The sequence below is a fragment of the Anoplolepis gracilipes genome, chromosome 3 (genome assembly GCF_047496725.1).
Source record: "Anoplolepis gracilipes chromosome 3, ASM4749672v1, whole genome shotgun sequence".
NCBI classification, from domain to species: domain Eukaryota; kingdom Metazoa; phylum Arthropoda; class Insecta; order Hymenoptera; family Formicidae; genus Anoplolepis; species Anoplolepis gracilipes.
Window position 1 is genome coordinate 12,960,452 of NC_132972.1, and position 12,668 is coordinate 12,973,119.

At 32.1% G+C, this 12,668-nt stretch overlaps 3 protein-coding genes across 7 annotated transcripts; 2 read left to right on the forward strand and 1 right to left on the reverse strand.

Annotated features, from left to right (window-relative positions):
• Nucleotides 1-89: 89 nt before the first annotated feature.
• Nucleotides 90-4,871, forward strand: LOC140663418 (mucolipin-3). Of its 2 annotated transcripts, XM_072887558.1 has the most exons (4): nucleotides 90-236; nucleotides 306-596; nucleotides 1,131-1,416; nucleotides 1,735-4,852. In XM_072887558.1, the coding sequence occupies exons 2-4, from the start codon at nucleotides 451-453 to the stop codon at nucleotides 3,199-3,201; spliced, it is 1,899 nt and encodes a 632-aa protein (XP_072743659.1). In that variant the 5' UTR covers nucleotides 90-236; nucleotides 306-450; the 3' UTR covers nucleotides 3,202-4,852. The 2 variants fall into 2 exon arrangements, with proteins under 2 accessions (XP_072743659.1, XP_072743660.1); XM_072887559.1 differs by lacking the exon at nucleotides 90-236 and having other exon boundaries at nucleotides 494-612; nucleotides 1,735-4,871.
• A 260-nt stretch (nucleotides 4,872-5,131) lies between these two features.
• On the forward strand, nucleotides 5,132-9,057 carry LOC140663419 (kelch-like protein 5). Of its 4 annotated transcripts, none has more exons than XM_072887561.1 (11): nucleotides 5,132-5,289; nucleotides 5,381-5,683; nucleotides 6,156-6,317; nucleotides 6,462-6,775; nucleotides 7,040-7,135; nucleotides 7,208-7,397; nucleotides 7,508-7,732; nucleotides 7,815-7,977; nucleotides 8,260-8,472; nucleotides 8,547-8,724; nucleotides 8,815-9,057. In XM_072887561.1, the coding sequence occupies exons 2-11, from the start codon at nucleotides 5,455-5,457 to the stop codon at nucleotides 8,881-8,883; spliced, it is 1,839 nt and encodes a 612-aa protein (XP_072743662.1). In that variant the 5' UTR covers nucleotides 5,132-5,289; nucleotides 5,381-5,454; the 3' UTR covers nucleotides 8,884-9,057. The 4 variants fall into 4 exon arrangements, with proteins under 4 accessions (XP_072743662.1, XP_072743665.1, XP_072743664.1 ...); XM_072887564.1 differs by having other exon boundaries at nucleotides 8,547-8,718; XM_072887563.1 differs by having other exon boundaries at nucleotides 5,158-5,278.
• A 515-nt stretch (nucleotides 9,058-9,572) lies between these two features.
• LOC140663420 (protein phosphatase methylesterase 1) lies at nucleotides 9,573-12,167 on the reverse strand. The gene is made up of 8 exons (XM_072887565.1): nucleotides 11,793-12,167; nucleotides 11,499-11,682; nucleotides 11,318-11,427; nucleotides 10,812-11,045; nucleotides 10,582-10,647; nucleotides 10,156-10,493; nucleotides 9,956-10,088; nucleotides 9,573-9,785 (listed from the first exon to the last, which is right to left on the reverse strand). The coding sequence occupies exons 1-8, from the start codon at nucleotides 11,867-11,869 to the stop codon at nucleotides 9,767-9,769; spliced, it is 1,161 nt and encodes a 386-aa protein (XP_072743666.1). The 5' UTR covers nucleotides 11,870-12,167; the 3' UTR covers nucleotides 9,573-9,766.
• Between the last annotated feature and the right edge of the window lie 501 nt (nucleotides 12,168-12,668).

Here is a 12,668-nt window from a genome sequence, read left to right on the forward strand (position 1 = left end):
AATACGTACGCTGTTTAGAGTCACGTGATATTTGCTTACTACTGCGCATATGCCGTAGAATCCCTCCATCTGACGTCGTTCTACGTCACGTCTTCTAGCGTCATCATTCTTTTCTATCACTGACAGCCAATCGGTGACGCGCGTCGATCAGTCAAACTCGGTCTTTGCATCGAGGTGGATGGCATGCGATGGCTAATTTGGGATCGTCGCATCTGTTAATTACGTGCTACGCTCTGGTACGTGATATTTAAGGTTGTTTTGCACGTGTGGGGCAAAATATTATTTTCTTACGCATTGTTATACAGATCTACGCATGTGAACAGCTGGATGTTTCATTACCAGTCGGAGAGTGGGACGACAACGGCTCTGCAGGATAGAAAGCTGCTCGTTTGTTGACGTTTTTTATTTGAGCTCGCTTATCGATTCAGTGATATATCAGAATCTTAAAGAATGGAGGAAAGTCCAACACGTAAAAGAATCCACGAGGATACCTTTGTGGGAAATAAGCTACAAAACCACACCTGGAGCCACGGCGACGAGAGTGAGGAGGAAATCGCCAGCGAGAATGCGTTGCTGACCGAAGGCAACGAACCCAGGTTTGTGCATAAACGAGTGAGTTTATGTTGAAATTATTTGCCGATCGAAGATTATGCATACGCATAATTATCGCGAGAGCCGTTAAATCACGTCAATAATTAAACGAATCGCGCGCGTTTCTATTCTTGGTATCGTTATGTTTCTTTGTTGCGGTTCAACCGAGTGGACTCTGTTCGCTCATATTAAAATATATTGATAGCATTGCGCTCGACTGTTTCTGACGTTTCAATATAACATTTCATTCTGATAATCAGTAACGGTGACAGTAACGGTGCTTGATAGATAGCGTGCAGTTAATAAAAAACTCAAAAAAGATTATATGTTTCGCAACATTGATTAATTGAACAAAAGTCATCAATTTTATATAATTATCAATAAAAATATAAATGAATTTTTATATATATATATATATTCTTTTGTGATTATTATAACAGAATTTTACTTGTAATCCAAAATAATTAAATTCTAATATTATATTTAAAAAATTCTATGATAATAAAATAAAATATAAAATAATCTCTTGTGCATTATAGGCAATCTCATTCTACTCCAATGAGAAGAAAAACTTGCGTGATCACAACACTTGCGGAGGAAAAGATGCGTCGCAAACTGCGATTCTTCTTTATGAATCCAGTTGAGAAGTGGCAAGCAAAACGGCGTTTCCCATACAAATTTGTCGTCCAAGTCATCAAGATAATCCTTGTGACAGTGCAGCTTTGTTTATTCGCGCACAACAATTACATGCATGTAAATTACACTTGGGACAATCGAATTACATTCTCTCATCTCTTTTTAATGGGATGGGACTCTACTCAAGAGGTATATAGTTCGATCATATATAAATGATATTACTCAAAAAATGCTATAAAAATAGTATAATGAAAATAGTATATATATATATATATATATATAAAACTATACTTTAAGTATACAGCATGCATTAAACATTCTTATTTAAAAGTCATCTAAGTAATTACTGTGTTGCCTTTGCTTGCAAACTAACTTTTTGCATTTTAGTTTCTCATAAATGCTTTATTACTGCTACTGCAATTATGGTGTAATAAAAAAATAAATTCTTCACTTTGATAACTATTTCTCATGCTATAAATGGCATAATAATTTTAAATGACATTTCAGGTACCTGCATATCCGCCTGCTGCAGGACCATTGGCCATCTACAAACGAAGCAATTTCTACGATGCTATTGATTACGCTCTGCATGGTTTCTACAACGTCGACGACGCCATTGGTTCGTACTCTTATATCGCCGAGGACAATTCTATCGGACCTGTAGTTTTGTGTCTTTATCAATACAAAGAAGGCGTCATATTTGGCTTCAACGAGAGTTACGTATTCGACAGCGAGATTGTGGAAACCTGTGTAAACATCAGTCTTGAGATTTTCAACACATTTAATACGTCGCACAATTTTCTGCAGGATAGAAACATAAACGTTAAGTTTCCCGCGCTAGTACGCGCTCATCTCAAGTTTGCTTTAAAAACGGTAAATTTGAAAGCAGCTGGACCGATGACACCGCCCGATTGTTATCGTTTCAACATCAAAATCGACTTTGACAATCGCGATTTTGATGGACAGATGCTCCTCTCCTTAGACGCTGAGGCAAGAAAATTACAATGCAAGGGTGACACTCGCTATATCACGGATAATCGCATCGAATCGGCGCTAAGGACTCTGTTAAATTTGTTTGTCATACTAATTTGCGCGATTTCTTTGCTGTTGTGCTCGCGAGCAATATATAGGGCACAGATGCTAAAATTCGAGACGATTAACTTCTTCAAGAAGACATACGGTACAACGCTGAGTTTCGAAGGCAAACTAGAATTCTTAAATTTCTGGTACATTATGATAATCGTCAATGATCTATTAATTATTATTGGCACTATCATGAAAGAGCAAATTGAGCGGAAACATTCCGAGACTGATCATTGGAATATCTGCAGCATATTTCTCGGCACCGGCAATCTGCTGGTATGGTTTGGCGTGTTGCGTTATCTCGGCTTCTTCAAGACATATAACGTTGTCATTTTGACTCTGAAAAAGGCGACACCGAAAGTTGCAAGATTCCTTATATGCGCCATTCTCATTTATGCTGGCTTCACATTCTGTGGCTGGTTGGTGCTCGGTCCGTATAACATGAAATTTCGTTCCCTCGCGACTACCTCCGAGTGCTTGTTCGCGTTGATCAATGGCGATGATATGTTTGCCACGTTTTCTATCACGTCTTCCAAATCATCAGCAGTACTGTGGTGGTTCTCTAGAATCTATTTATATTCGTTCATTTCGTTGTATATTTATGTCGTTTTAAGTCTGTTCATTTCTGTGATAATGGATGCGTATGATACAATCAAGATCTATTATCGTGAGGGCTTCCCGAGAAACGACCTGCAGACATTTATTGCTCCATGTACGGAAGAAGCGTCGAGCGGTATTTTCAGGGATGACTCCGAAACTAGCGATCTGACGGAGTTGTTTGATCGATTCTGTTGTTGTCGAAAAAGGCCCTTTTATGGATCTTTCTCGGAATCAGTCACGGATCCCTCGACCAAGTCCGAACAAGTGTATGGTGGAGGCATCTGCATCTAGTGCATTAATGGAAAATACCTTGAGATGTTATGGTGCAACTATAGATACGCGGTATAACACTAGGATGATTACATCAACGTCTTTAGTTTAATAATCTCTTGGTCGATAATTTTTTTTTTTTCTCCTGAAGAAAGAAAAATTATATGCAATGTGATTTCATAGCTTAACACAATTCTTAGAAGTCTCTCCTTATGTAACTTATATAAGAAATTATGTTTCTAGAGTGAAAATTATAATTATGTTTTAAAGAAAACATTTTTCTTTAAAAGCAGAAAGGTGATCAATTTTTTATAATTAATTAAAGTATGATAAAAATAAAATAGCTTTTATATTGCTAATATATAATCATTTCTGCTAAAAAAAACAAGTTACCAAATAACAATCAGACAAAAATCTAATTGATGTTGGTGCAATCAAATACATTGTCAATGTATTTGTTCACTAATGTTGATTTGTAGCAAACATTTGTGCTACATGCATACAGTTACCGCGATATTTTTATTACTGCCATCTAAGCTTAGTTCCAATGTAACATTTTAGAAAAACCTTTATTTTATTACGTACAAAATGTATAAATTCATTTATTTTAATTCTTATAATACAAATCAAATAATTGGTTGCAGAGAAATGGCAACTTTATAATATAGTTAAACAGTTCTACTAAACATCTTCTAGTAATCCCTTTAACTTCCAACATGTTGATTAAACAGAGTCAATTTTTTCAGTGTATCAAGTACACTTATATATTATAAGCGTAACGCTATAATATATAAGTGTATATTTGCTATAAAATAGTAAATGCGATAAAAAAACGCATTTGGCAGAAAGCTTTAAATTGTTGACAGAACGAGATAAAACGCTAATATAATGCCAAGTTCTGTTGAAATATGACTACTATTTTATCAACATGTTGAAAACTTAAGTACAGTATTTTATTTTAACAATCACGTATACAATGTATATTTGTGTCTATTATAACATGCTATATATTTATTATTGTACTTCATAACTGTAAATATGTTTGTCTCTAACATGTCACAAAATTATAAAGATTACACTGCTTTTATACGTACACAATATCAAATAAGAAAGCAAAGCAAGTAGAAACCTTGTACAAGTGTTGCAGCTTCGTTGTTACATAAAACATGATGCAGTGTTATGTACCAAAGTTATTATATAAAAAATATGTATAATACATAACTAAAGAAAAAAATCTGAATTGATTGAACTATAATGTATTATAGTTTAGGCAATTGATTATATTAATGATGAATTGATTATATTAATCAAATGATCATATTAATTAATCAAATAATGTAAGCTATTGAAATTATGAATTACATAATTATAATACTCATAATTCTTCCTTTATGATGCATATTGTATTATATTAAAAAGCATGGTCTTTGTTTGGGATCTTATGTTTGTACATATATAGACCATGTACATTTTCATAGGACAAACCTGTACAAAAGCATTATATATCCAAAGAAATATATTTATATATTTACATTGAAGTACAATAAAAACGTCTTATACTTATTTATAATTATTCTGTACTCTGTATATTTAAATGTAATTTAAAAAATGAAACATTTTGTTTTAATTGTTCAAGTAAGAAATATTGTGCCATTAAATATAGTATTAATAAATATATGACTGTTTTGTAATTTAAAAAATTTTTTTAAATTAGATAAGAGCCTTGAAGGGGGTTGGGGAGGGAGCCTTTCTCGATAGTAATTTAATGTTTTCTAATACTCAAAACTTGGGCTACATATGTAACGCCCAATAGATAAATGACCTTATATTCTATGTTCCTTCAAAATACGTATAATTAATATCTCGATATAAAAAATATCAATACAGCATATATGTATTATATGGGAGAGAGGGGAGAGGAGTAAAGAGCAAGTTGAAGAGAGGGAGTTCGTGCGGTTTCGTGCGTTCTCGTATCCTCACAGCTGGCGGCTGTATACACTCGGCTCTTTGTTTATTTTCATGCGATGTACGGGTGTCAGACAGCGAACGATCTTGGCCAACTATTGCTGAGCGACTAGCAGTAGCCAGTAGCAGCATAGTAGGTAGTAGGTAGGTAGCATCAGTCAGTGCCGAGTGCACTGACCCATGGAATGAATAACGGTCATTGACCGTGATTGAGGATCTATTGTTTACATCTCAGGGCGCACTGGTATCCTGAAAAACGACGTCCCGTGTCTTTGGTGGTCCTTCCGATCGTTCTCGCGACGATCACGGATGAAAATGTCATCGTCGAAAGTAGCGGGAAGCTCTTCCGCGAAACCCACGAACAATAAAGGCGAACAACAGGAATTTTCGCTGGGCCTCGATAAGGACGCTAGCGAACATAGCATCTCCAGTATGATGTCGTGCGTATCCATTTCACCGAAGCATGCAGAGAGCAGCCTCCGGATGATGGAAAGTTATTTGCACAAGCAACAACTGACAGACGTTACGTTGATCGCAGGTGAGCGGATCGTGAACCGGACGCTTTGTTTAATGACAGCATGATATTGAGATATTGAGTGTTGATGCGTTAACTTTGCTAAGATGATTTAGATTCATGTAATAATAGTTAATAGTAAAATATATATCTTTATTAATAAGTAAGAGATATTATTATATTCATACTTTTTTTACTTTTTAATAGATTAATTTTTTTTAAGAATAAAAACTTTTATTGATACATATATGTATATACATATAATTGTTAAAAATTGGTAATAATTTAATTTTAATATTGTTGATAATTTGCAGCTATTGTTATTGTTGATGATACGTTCTAAATTTTTAATTAATACCAAAGGAGAAAAGCATATTTTATATGAAAAAATCCTTGATTTTATTTATGTTCTATTTGAAAATGCATTGAATATTTAATTTAAAATATTTCTTTAAAATTATAGTATTTTTTATTTTCTAATCTATGTTTTCTTTAGGAAATAAGCGGGTTCCGGCTCATCGATTAGTATTAAGTGCTGGTTCAGAATATTTTGCTGCCATGTTCACAAGCTCTTTACGAGAATCAGTACAAAATGAAATAGAATTAATGGATGTAGATGGAGATGCATTATGGGCTTTGGTTCTTTATTGTTACACAGGTAATTCTGTGTGATATACTCTTGTTCTAAAAGAACATTTTTTTAAGAATATTAATATTATATTGAAAAAAATATATATCTAAGAATTCTAATTTTTTTAAGCCATTTTTACTAATGTTAATATATTTTTATGTCTATATACAGGTTGCATAGAATTACAGGAAGATAGTGTAGAGACCCTTCTTGCAACTGCATGCTTGTTACAATTAAACCCTGTTATTAAAGCATGCTGCCAATTTCTTGTCAAACAGCTTCATCCAAGTAATTGCCTTGGCATACGAATGTTTGCTAATACACAGGGTTGTACAGAATTATTTGAGCATGCACATGCATATACTACTAAACATTTCATGGAAGTTACAAGAAATCAAGAATTTTTACTCCTATCTGCTAATGAAGTCGCAAAATTACTCGAATCCGAGGATCTTAATGTTCCTTCAGAAGAAACTGTCTTCCATGTAAGATTGACCTTTATATAAACTACTTTATAATATATAATATTATAAATGCAAAACAATATCTTAAGAAAATGAATAAACTTTGAAATTTTGTGTAAAATATTAAAAAATATATATAATATTGATTGTAATTTAAGTATGCTTTTAATTATGTAGATATACTATAAGTAAACATCTCACTTTTCATGCAATTTAAATAGATAAGTTTCAATCTACAGAATAACTGTACAAACAACTATTATTACTATCACAATGTTATTTCAGGCTCTTATAATTTGGCTGGAACATGATCCAGAAAACAGGAGCAAAGACGCTAGTGAATTATTAGGTCTAGTCAAATTACCATTATTATCACCTGCGGTGAGTTCATCGACAGCTTAATCGTTTTACTCAATAAAACTATATTGTAGCTGAACTAATAAATTAAAACAGTTTATAGCTGACAATATTGAGAGCAATGAAATGTTCAAAGACCAAAGAATGGCGCAGGAATTAGTAATGGAAGCATTAAAGTATCATTTGTTGCCTGAACGAAGACCTCTACTTCAATCAGGAAGAACGAAACCGAGAAAAGCTACTGTGGGTACATTGTTAGCTGTCGGAGGAATGGACGCTAATAAAGGTAATTTGTGTTATATACAAAATCATTTATAATAATTTTGATTGTGATTAAAGTAAATGCAATATTATTATATATTTCAGTTATAGTATTTTAACAAAAATAACTTTCAGGTGCTACATCTATAGATGCATTTTCATTACGCGATAACGCTTGGAAATCTCTAGCTGCCATGAGTGGCAGAAGATTGCAGTTTGGTGCTGTAGTAGTCGATAAGAAATTAATCGTTGCAGGCGGTAGAGACGGTTTAAAAACGCTGAACACGGTGGAATGCTTCGATTTTTCCACTCTTACCTGGAGTACATTACCACCCATGAATGTGCATCGTCATGGCTTAGGTATACATTGATATAAAAGAATTTGCGAAACTGATATGCGTGATAATTATTCATAATTTGGCAAATAATATTTCTTATACAGGAGTGGCAGTCTTAGGTGGACCTTTGTATGCTGTTGGTGGACACGATGGTTGGAGTTTTCTCGATACAGTAGAGAGATGGGATCCAGCAACGCGTCAATGGAGTTCGATATGCCCTATGTCCATACAAAGATCTACAGTTGGTGTAGCTGTGTTAAATGATAAGTAAGTTTTTAACCTTTAGAAATTGAGAGCAACCTTTTTTTTTATTAAAAATTTTCAAATATATGCCAAAATAATATTTTAAAAAGAACTTTTAGAAAGATCAATCTAGAACCAGTTTATCGATTTTTAAAAGTTAATTTTACTGTTATATTTATTATTCAATGCAAATTTCATACAAATAATTATTTAAACTCAAAAATTCTTTTTAATAATCATATTTAATATTGTATATATATAAGATAAATTTTTAATGCAACTTTTAAACTTATGACATTTTGACAGATTATACGCTGTAGGAGGAAGGGATATCAGTTCTTGTTTAAATACTGTAGAATGCTACGATCCGCACACTAATAAATGGACACCATGTGCGCCTATGTCCAAGAGACGAGGAGGTGTAGGCGTGGGAGTAGTAAATGGTTGCCTTTACGCACTTGGTGGTCACGATGCTCCGGCCAGTAACCCTAACGCTAGCAGATTCGACTGTGTAGAGAGGTAAAGCTACTATTACATTGTATGTTAAATGCATTTAAAGTTTTCCAATTTGTAATAATGAAATGTGATATTAGATATGATCCTAAAACTGATACCTGGACAATGGTTGCGCCAATGAGTGTACCTCGGGATGCGGTTGGTGTATGTGTGCTAGGTGACAGACTTATAGCTGTGGGAGGCTATGACGGTCAGCAATATCTTACATTAGTAGAAGCCTATGATCCACATCTCAATGAATGGGAATCCGTAAGTGTACGAACTGTTCTTGTAATTTATTAAAAAAATAATTTTATATGTACACTTTATATATTATGAAATTTGAACATGTTTGTATATTTAAAGGTTGCTCCTCTTAAAGCTGGCCGCGCGGGACCTTGTGTTGTTGTCAAAAATTTAGCTACTGGCATTTAAATCATTTTTACTATCAACAATTAATAAGACTTATTTCTACATGACTCTATATTCGTAATTACATGAATTAGGCATTTCAGAACTATAACGCAATCTGCTCTCTTGTGATATTGTGTATATGTTAAATTAATTACAGTGTTATTTTTCTGAAATAATTTTATAGAAATAACTTTATTTATAAATATTAAATTTCTGGTTATTATATAAACAACTTTTATAGGATTTTTACACGTTTTTATATTATTATATTATATATTAAAGAAATTCCAATCATTCTAACTGCCATACGTTTATTTTCGAATTTGTACATATTACTGTGATTTTATATAAATTTTCAGTGTAATAATGATTTTGCTAATGACAATGATAGTAATTTGTATCTATTACATAATTAAAAATAAGCCAAGTTTTTTGATAAAATATGTAAATTATTCTCTCTCAAAGAGTATAACACAAGTAATACTGCTTCTCATAAATATTTAAAAATTGTTCTAAAATGTGTGTATGATAAATTATTGATTAATTTTTGCTATAAATAAGTGATATAAAATAAGTGCTGAGAGAAATGGAAAAATAAGTATTATAGATATAGATACTTCAATAATGTGTATATGTTGTGTATTAAATTACATTAATAACTTAATAGAAATTAAAATTTTGCAAGTTTAAATTTCGACAAATGAAAAAAATTTATATATATAAGAACAATTTTATTTTTCTCATCAAGCTAAATGTCTTTATTTACACATGTATGATGTATGTGTCTATATTTGATGATTATAACTTTTCTTGAAATAAATAAAATCGTCACATTAACTAATTAAGAAAAAACCCTTCACATCATTTAATAAGTTCACAGTACAATAGTTTTTTAATTATTTTCTTAACAAGCCGGAAAAGTCCTAAAATAATCATAACAACAAATTACACATCTTTTACAAATTATAAATAAAAATTTTTTAAATTATTAAAAATCTAAAAAATGTTTGCTTTATCTCTTCACAAATAATTTTACAAAAGATCTATCTATTAAATTCTAAATACGGAAAACAGAGAGTATATTTTGGCTTACCGTGGAAAATCCGAGGCTGGCTCTGCAAACTTATGTCTAACCATAAAAGTAGCAATAGCTTCTGCTACCTTATCTGGGACGTCTTCGTGAACAGCATGACCACATGCAGGTAATACTTGCATTTGGAATTTACCTATTTTTTAAATAAATAAATAACTTTATTAGAAAATACTAAAAGCTATGTCATAGTATACATATACCTTGCATTTGTCCGACAGTAAGTTCACGATCTAATCTATCGACTCCTGCTAATAACAACATTTTTGGAACTGGAACATTCAAAAATGCCGTTGATAAGCCTTTAAACCAGCCAAACCAGTGCTGTTCCGTCTTTGCCAAATCTATTCTCCACATATATTTTCTGTTAGGAAAGATAGCGGAAGACGTAGGTGGTGGTGGTGGCATATTGAATGACTCTTCCTCTTGGATAATATCATCTCGTGGTATAACTGGTTCTGATTCTGGATTAGATTCACATGTGTTGTATTGGGTTGGCAATGAGTCAATATCATGAGTTGCTAATTTGCTAGTTTCAATGCTGAAATGGCATATGTGTAGCACATAACTCGACTTATTTTAATATGAAGATATTAGAAAAGCTTAAATATTTTTAAAAACTCACTAACTTCTTTATCTGTCCAGGAACTGAAACTTTCGCAGACTGTATATTGCGAATTTGTCCACTACGAACACTGAAAAATGATGATTACTTAAATTTTATTTTTAAATTTTACTTAGATAGATAAGCAAAGCTGTATGAATTAATAATTACATTGTTATTTTTAAAGAACAAATTATAGAACATTTTTGTCATAATACAATGATTAATATATATAAAAGTACATTGGTTACTAACCACCATTCTATAGCTTGAGATATAGTGTTAAAACTAGAGGGCCGAGATCTTAAGAAACTCTGCATAGAAGCTAATGCATCCATTGCTGTACCCTCTACAACATCTATAACTCCTAATCCATATAAATTTGGAATTAATGAAGCTGCTTTCACAGCTACCGCGCCACCCATGCTATGGCCGACAAGAATTATTGGAGTATCATGTGCAAGTGTCTCTATAATAGCTGCAACATCCCTAGATAAAAAGATAAGTAATTCATTAAACATAAAAAAAGTTTCTTAAGATTTTATTTTATAATATTAATAGCATAACGTTTATAAAATGAATGAAATATTTAAACACTGTACTTTGTATAGTTTCCAATTGTAGATACATATAATCCCATGGTACTTTTTGCATTCATAGTAAAGAATTTTCAGTTTCATATAATCATTATCTTTCTTGTTTAAAAAATACAGATATATAAAAAGTCTATAATTAAAATAAATATGATACATTTCACTTACGATGCTAAAGTATCTGCGGATAAATCCTCATCATCTGTAGTATGAGTATCTCCGTGACCTCTGAGATCAATGGCCATGACGCTACACAATACCATTGTCATAATCGATTTCTAAAATTCATACCGTATATTAATTTTTTCTCTTTATGCGTGGAGTTAAAAATTTTGCAAGTGATGCCTACTGTAAGTTCTGCCCATGTTAAACCACTGTAACCACCACCATGTAATAAAACTAATAATGGCCCTTCAGTGCCTTTGATGTAAACATGAAATGTATTCTGTCCTATTGGCACATCCTTGGAATGATCAAAATATGGATTCCATTGCACTGGATCATAGTCTCTCTTTCGCTGGGATCTCTTAAGTCTAAAAAAAAAGATGTACTCTTGCATGATTTTGTAACAATGCAAAATGTATTTGACTCCATCTTTTAAATAATCAATCTTATACACAATTTCGCAGAAAACTACACAAACCTGGAATTCAATGCCGAAAAATTGACAGCAGATGGTGGCAACCTGGATTTCAAAATTGACTTTTGAAGAGCAGACATGTTGATGTATCGTATACGTCAGTGGCACTGTATCGGAAATGTTGCTTATGATTTATGATTTATGCTTGTAGTTACACAAATGCAAAAAACATACTCCGCAAGATATAGATTATGCGTACTGAGATAGCGGATAAAAACAGCGCGAAAAAATATATATGTATGACATTAACGAATACCACCGGCGAAAAGATTGTCAAGAATGTCAGACTCACGCACAAACTCCAAACTATCACACATCGACGATCGACGTGATGAGCCGCAAATAGCGTACACTATCGACTATCGACGTACAAACAGATGTTTTTTTTTATTATATATTATGCTTGTTTTTCTAATAGCAACAATGCAACGGTGCGAGAAAAGGAAAAATCTCAGTTTTCAGAGAAATATTGGAAATATTAAGAAATATTAGAATAAAATGCATAAGGAAAACAATATGGCGTAACCAATCAGATTTGTTATCTCATCCTACTTTCCATTTGAAAATATTATCTATGTATATTTATATATATATATATATATATATATAATATTAATAAAATTCATTTATAGTTTTATTTGAAAATATTATATATAATTTATTCTATACTCTAGTAATCTGATAAAAAATATATACTTAACGCGAGACGCTAGAACCGTCTCTTATATTGATATAAGTATAAATAATAAGTTAACAAGATAAACTATAAAGACAGACAAAAAAATTAAATTTCCGATCTAACAAATCTTAATATCCATTAAAACAATTTTTTTCTATTTTAGATATCGTACAGATTCGAAATATCAGGATAACAAAACA

Excerpts from the sequence above, each read along its gene's own strand:
- LOC140663418 (XM_072887558.1), top strand. The coding sequence starts at position 451 with ATGGAGGAAAGTCCAACACGTAAAAGAATCCACGAGGATACCTTTGTG. Across the intron at positions 597-1,130 it reads ACCGAAGGCAACGAACCCAG|GCAATCTCATTCTACTCCAA; the intron begins GTTTGTGCATAA and ends TGTGCATTATAG. Across the intron at positions 1,417-1,734 it reads GATGGGACTCTACTCAAGAG|GTACCTGCATATCCGCCTGC; the intron begins GTATATAGTTCG and ends ATGACATTTCAG.
- LOC140663419 (XM_072887561.1), top strand. The coding sequence starts at position 5,455 with ATGAAAATGTCATCGTCGAAAGTAGCGGGAAGCTCTTCCGCGAAACCC. Across the intron at positions 7,733-7,814 it reads TGTGCATCGTCATGGCTTAG|GAGTGGCAGTCTTAGGTGGA; the intron begins GTATACATTGAT and ends TTTCTTATACAG. Across the intron at positions 8,725-8,814 it reads ATGAATGGGAATCCGTAAGT|GTTGCTCCTCTTAAAGCTGG; the intron begins GTACGAACTGTT and ends GTATATTTAAAG.
- LOC140663420 (XM_072887565.1), bottom strand. The coding sequence starts at position 11,869 with ATGTCTGCTCTTCAAAAGTCAATTTTGAAATCCAGGTTGCCACCATCT. Across the intron at positions 11,046-11,317 it reads TCCGCAGATACTTTAGCATC|GGATGTTGCAGCTATTATAG; the intron begins GTAAGTGAAATG and ends CTTTTTATCTAG. Across the intron at positions 10,494-10,581 it reads GTTCCTGGACAGATAAAGAA|CATTGAAACTAGCAAATTAG; the intron begins GTTAGTGAGTTT and ends ATGCCATTTCAG.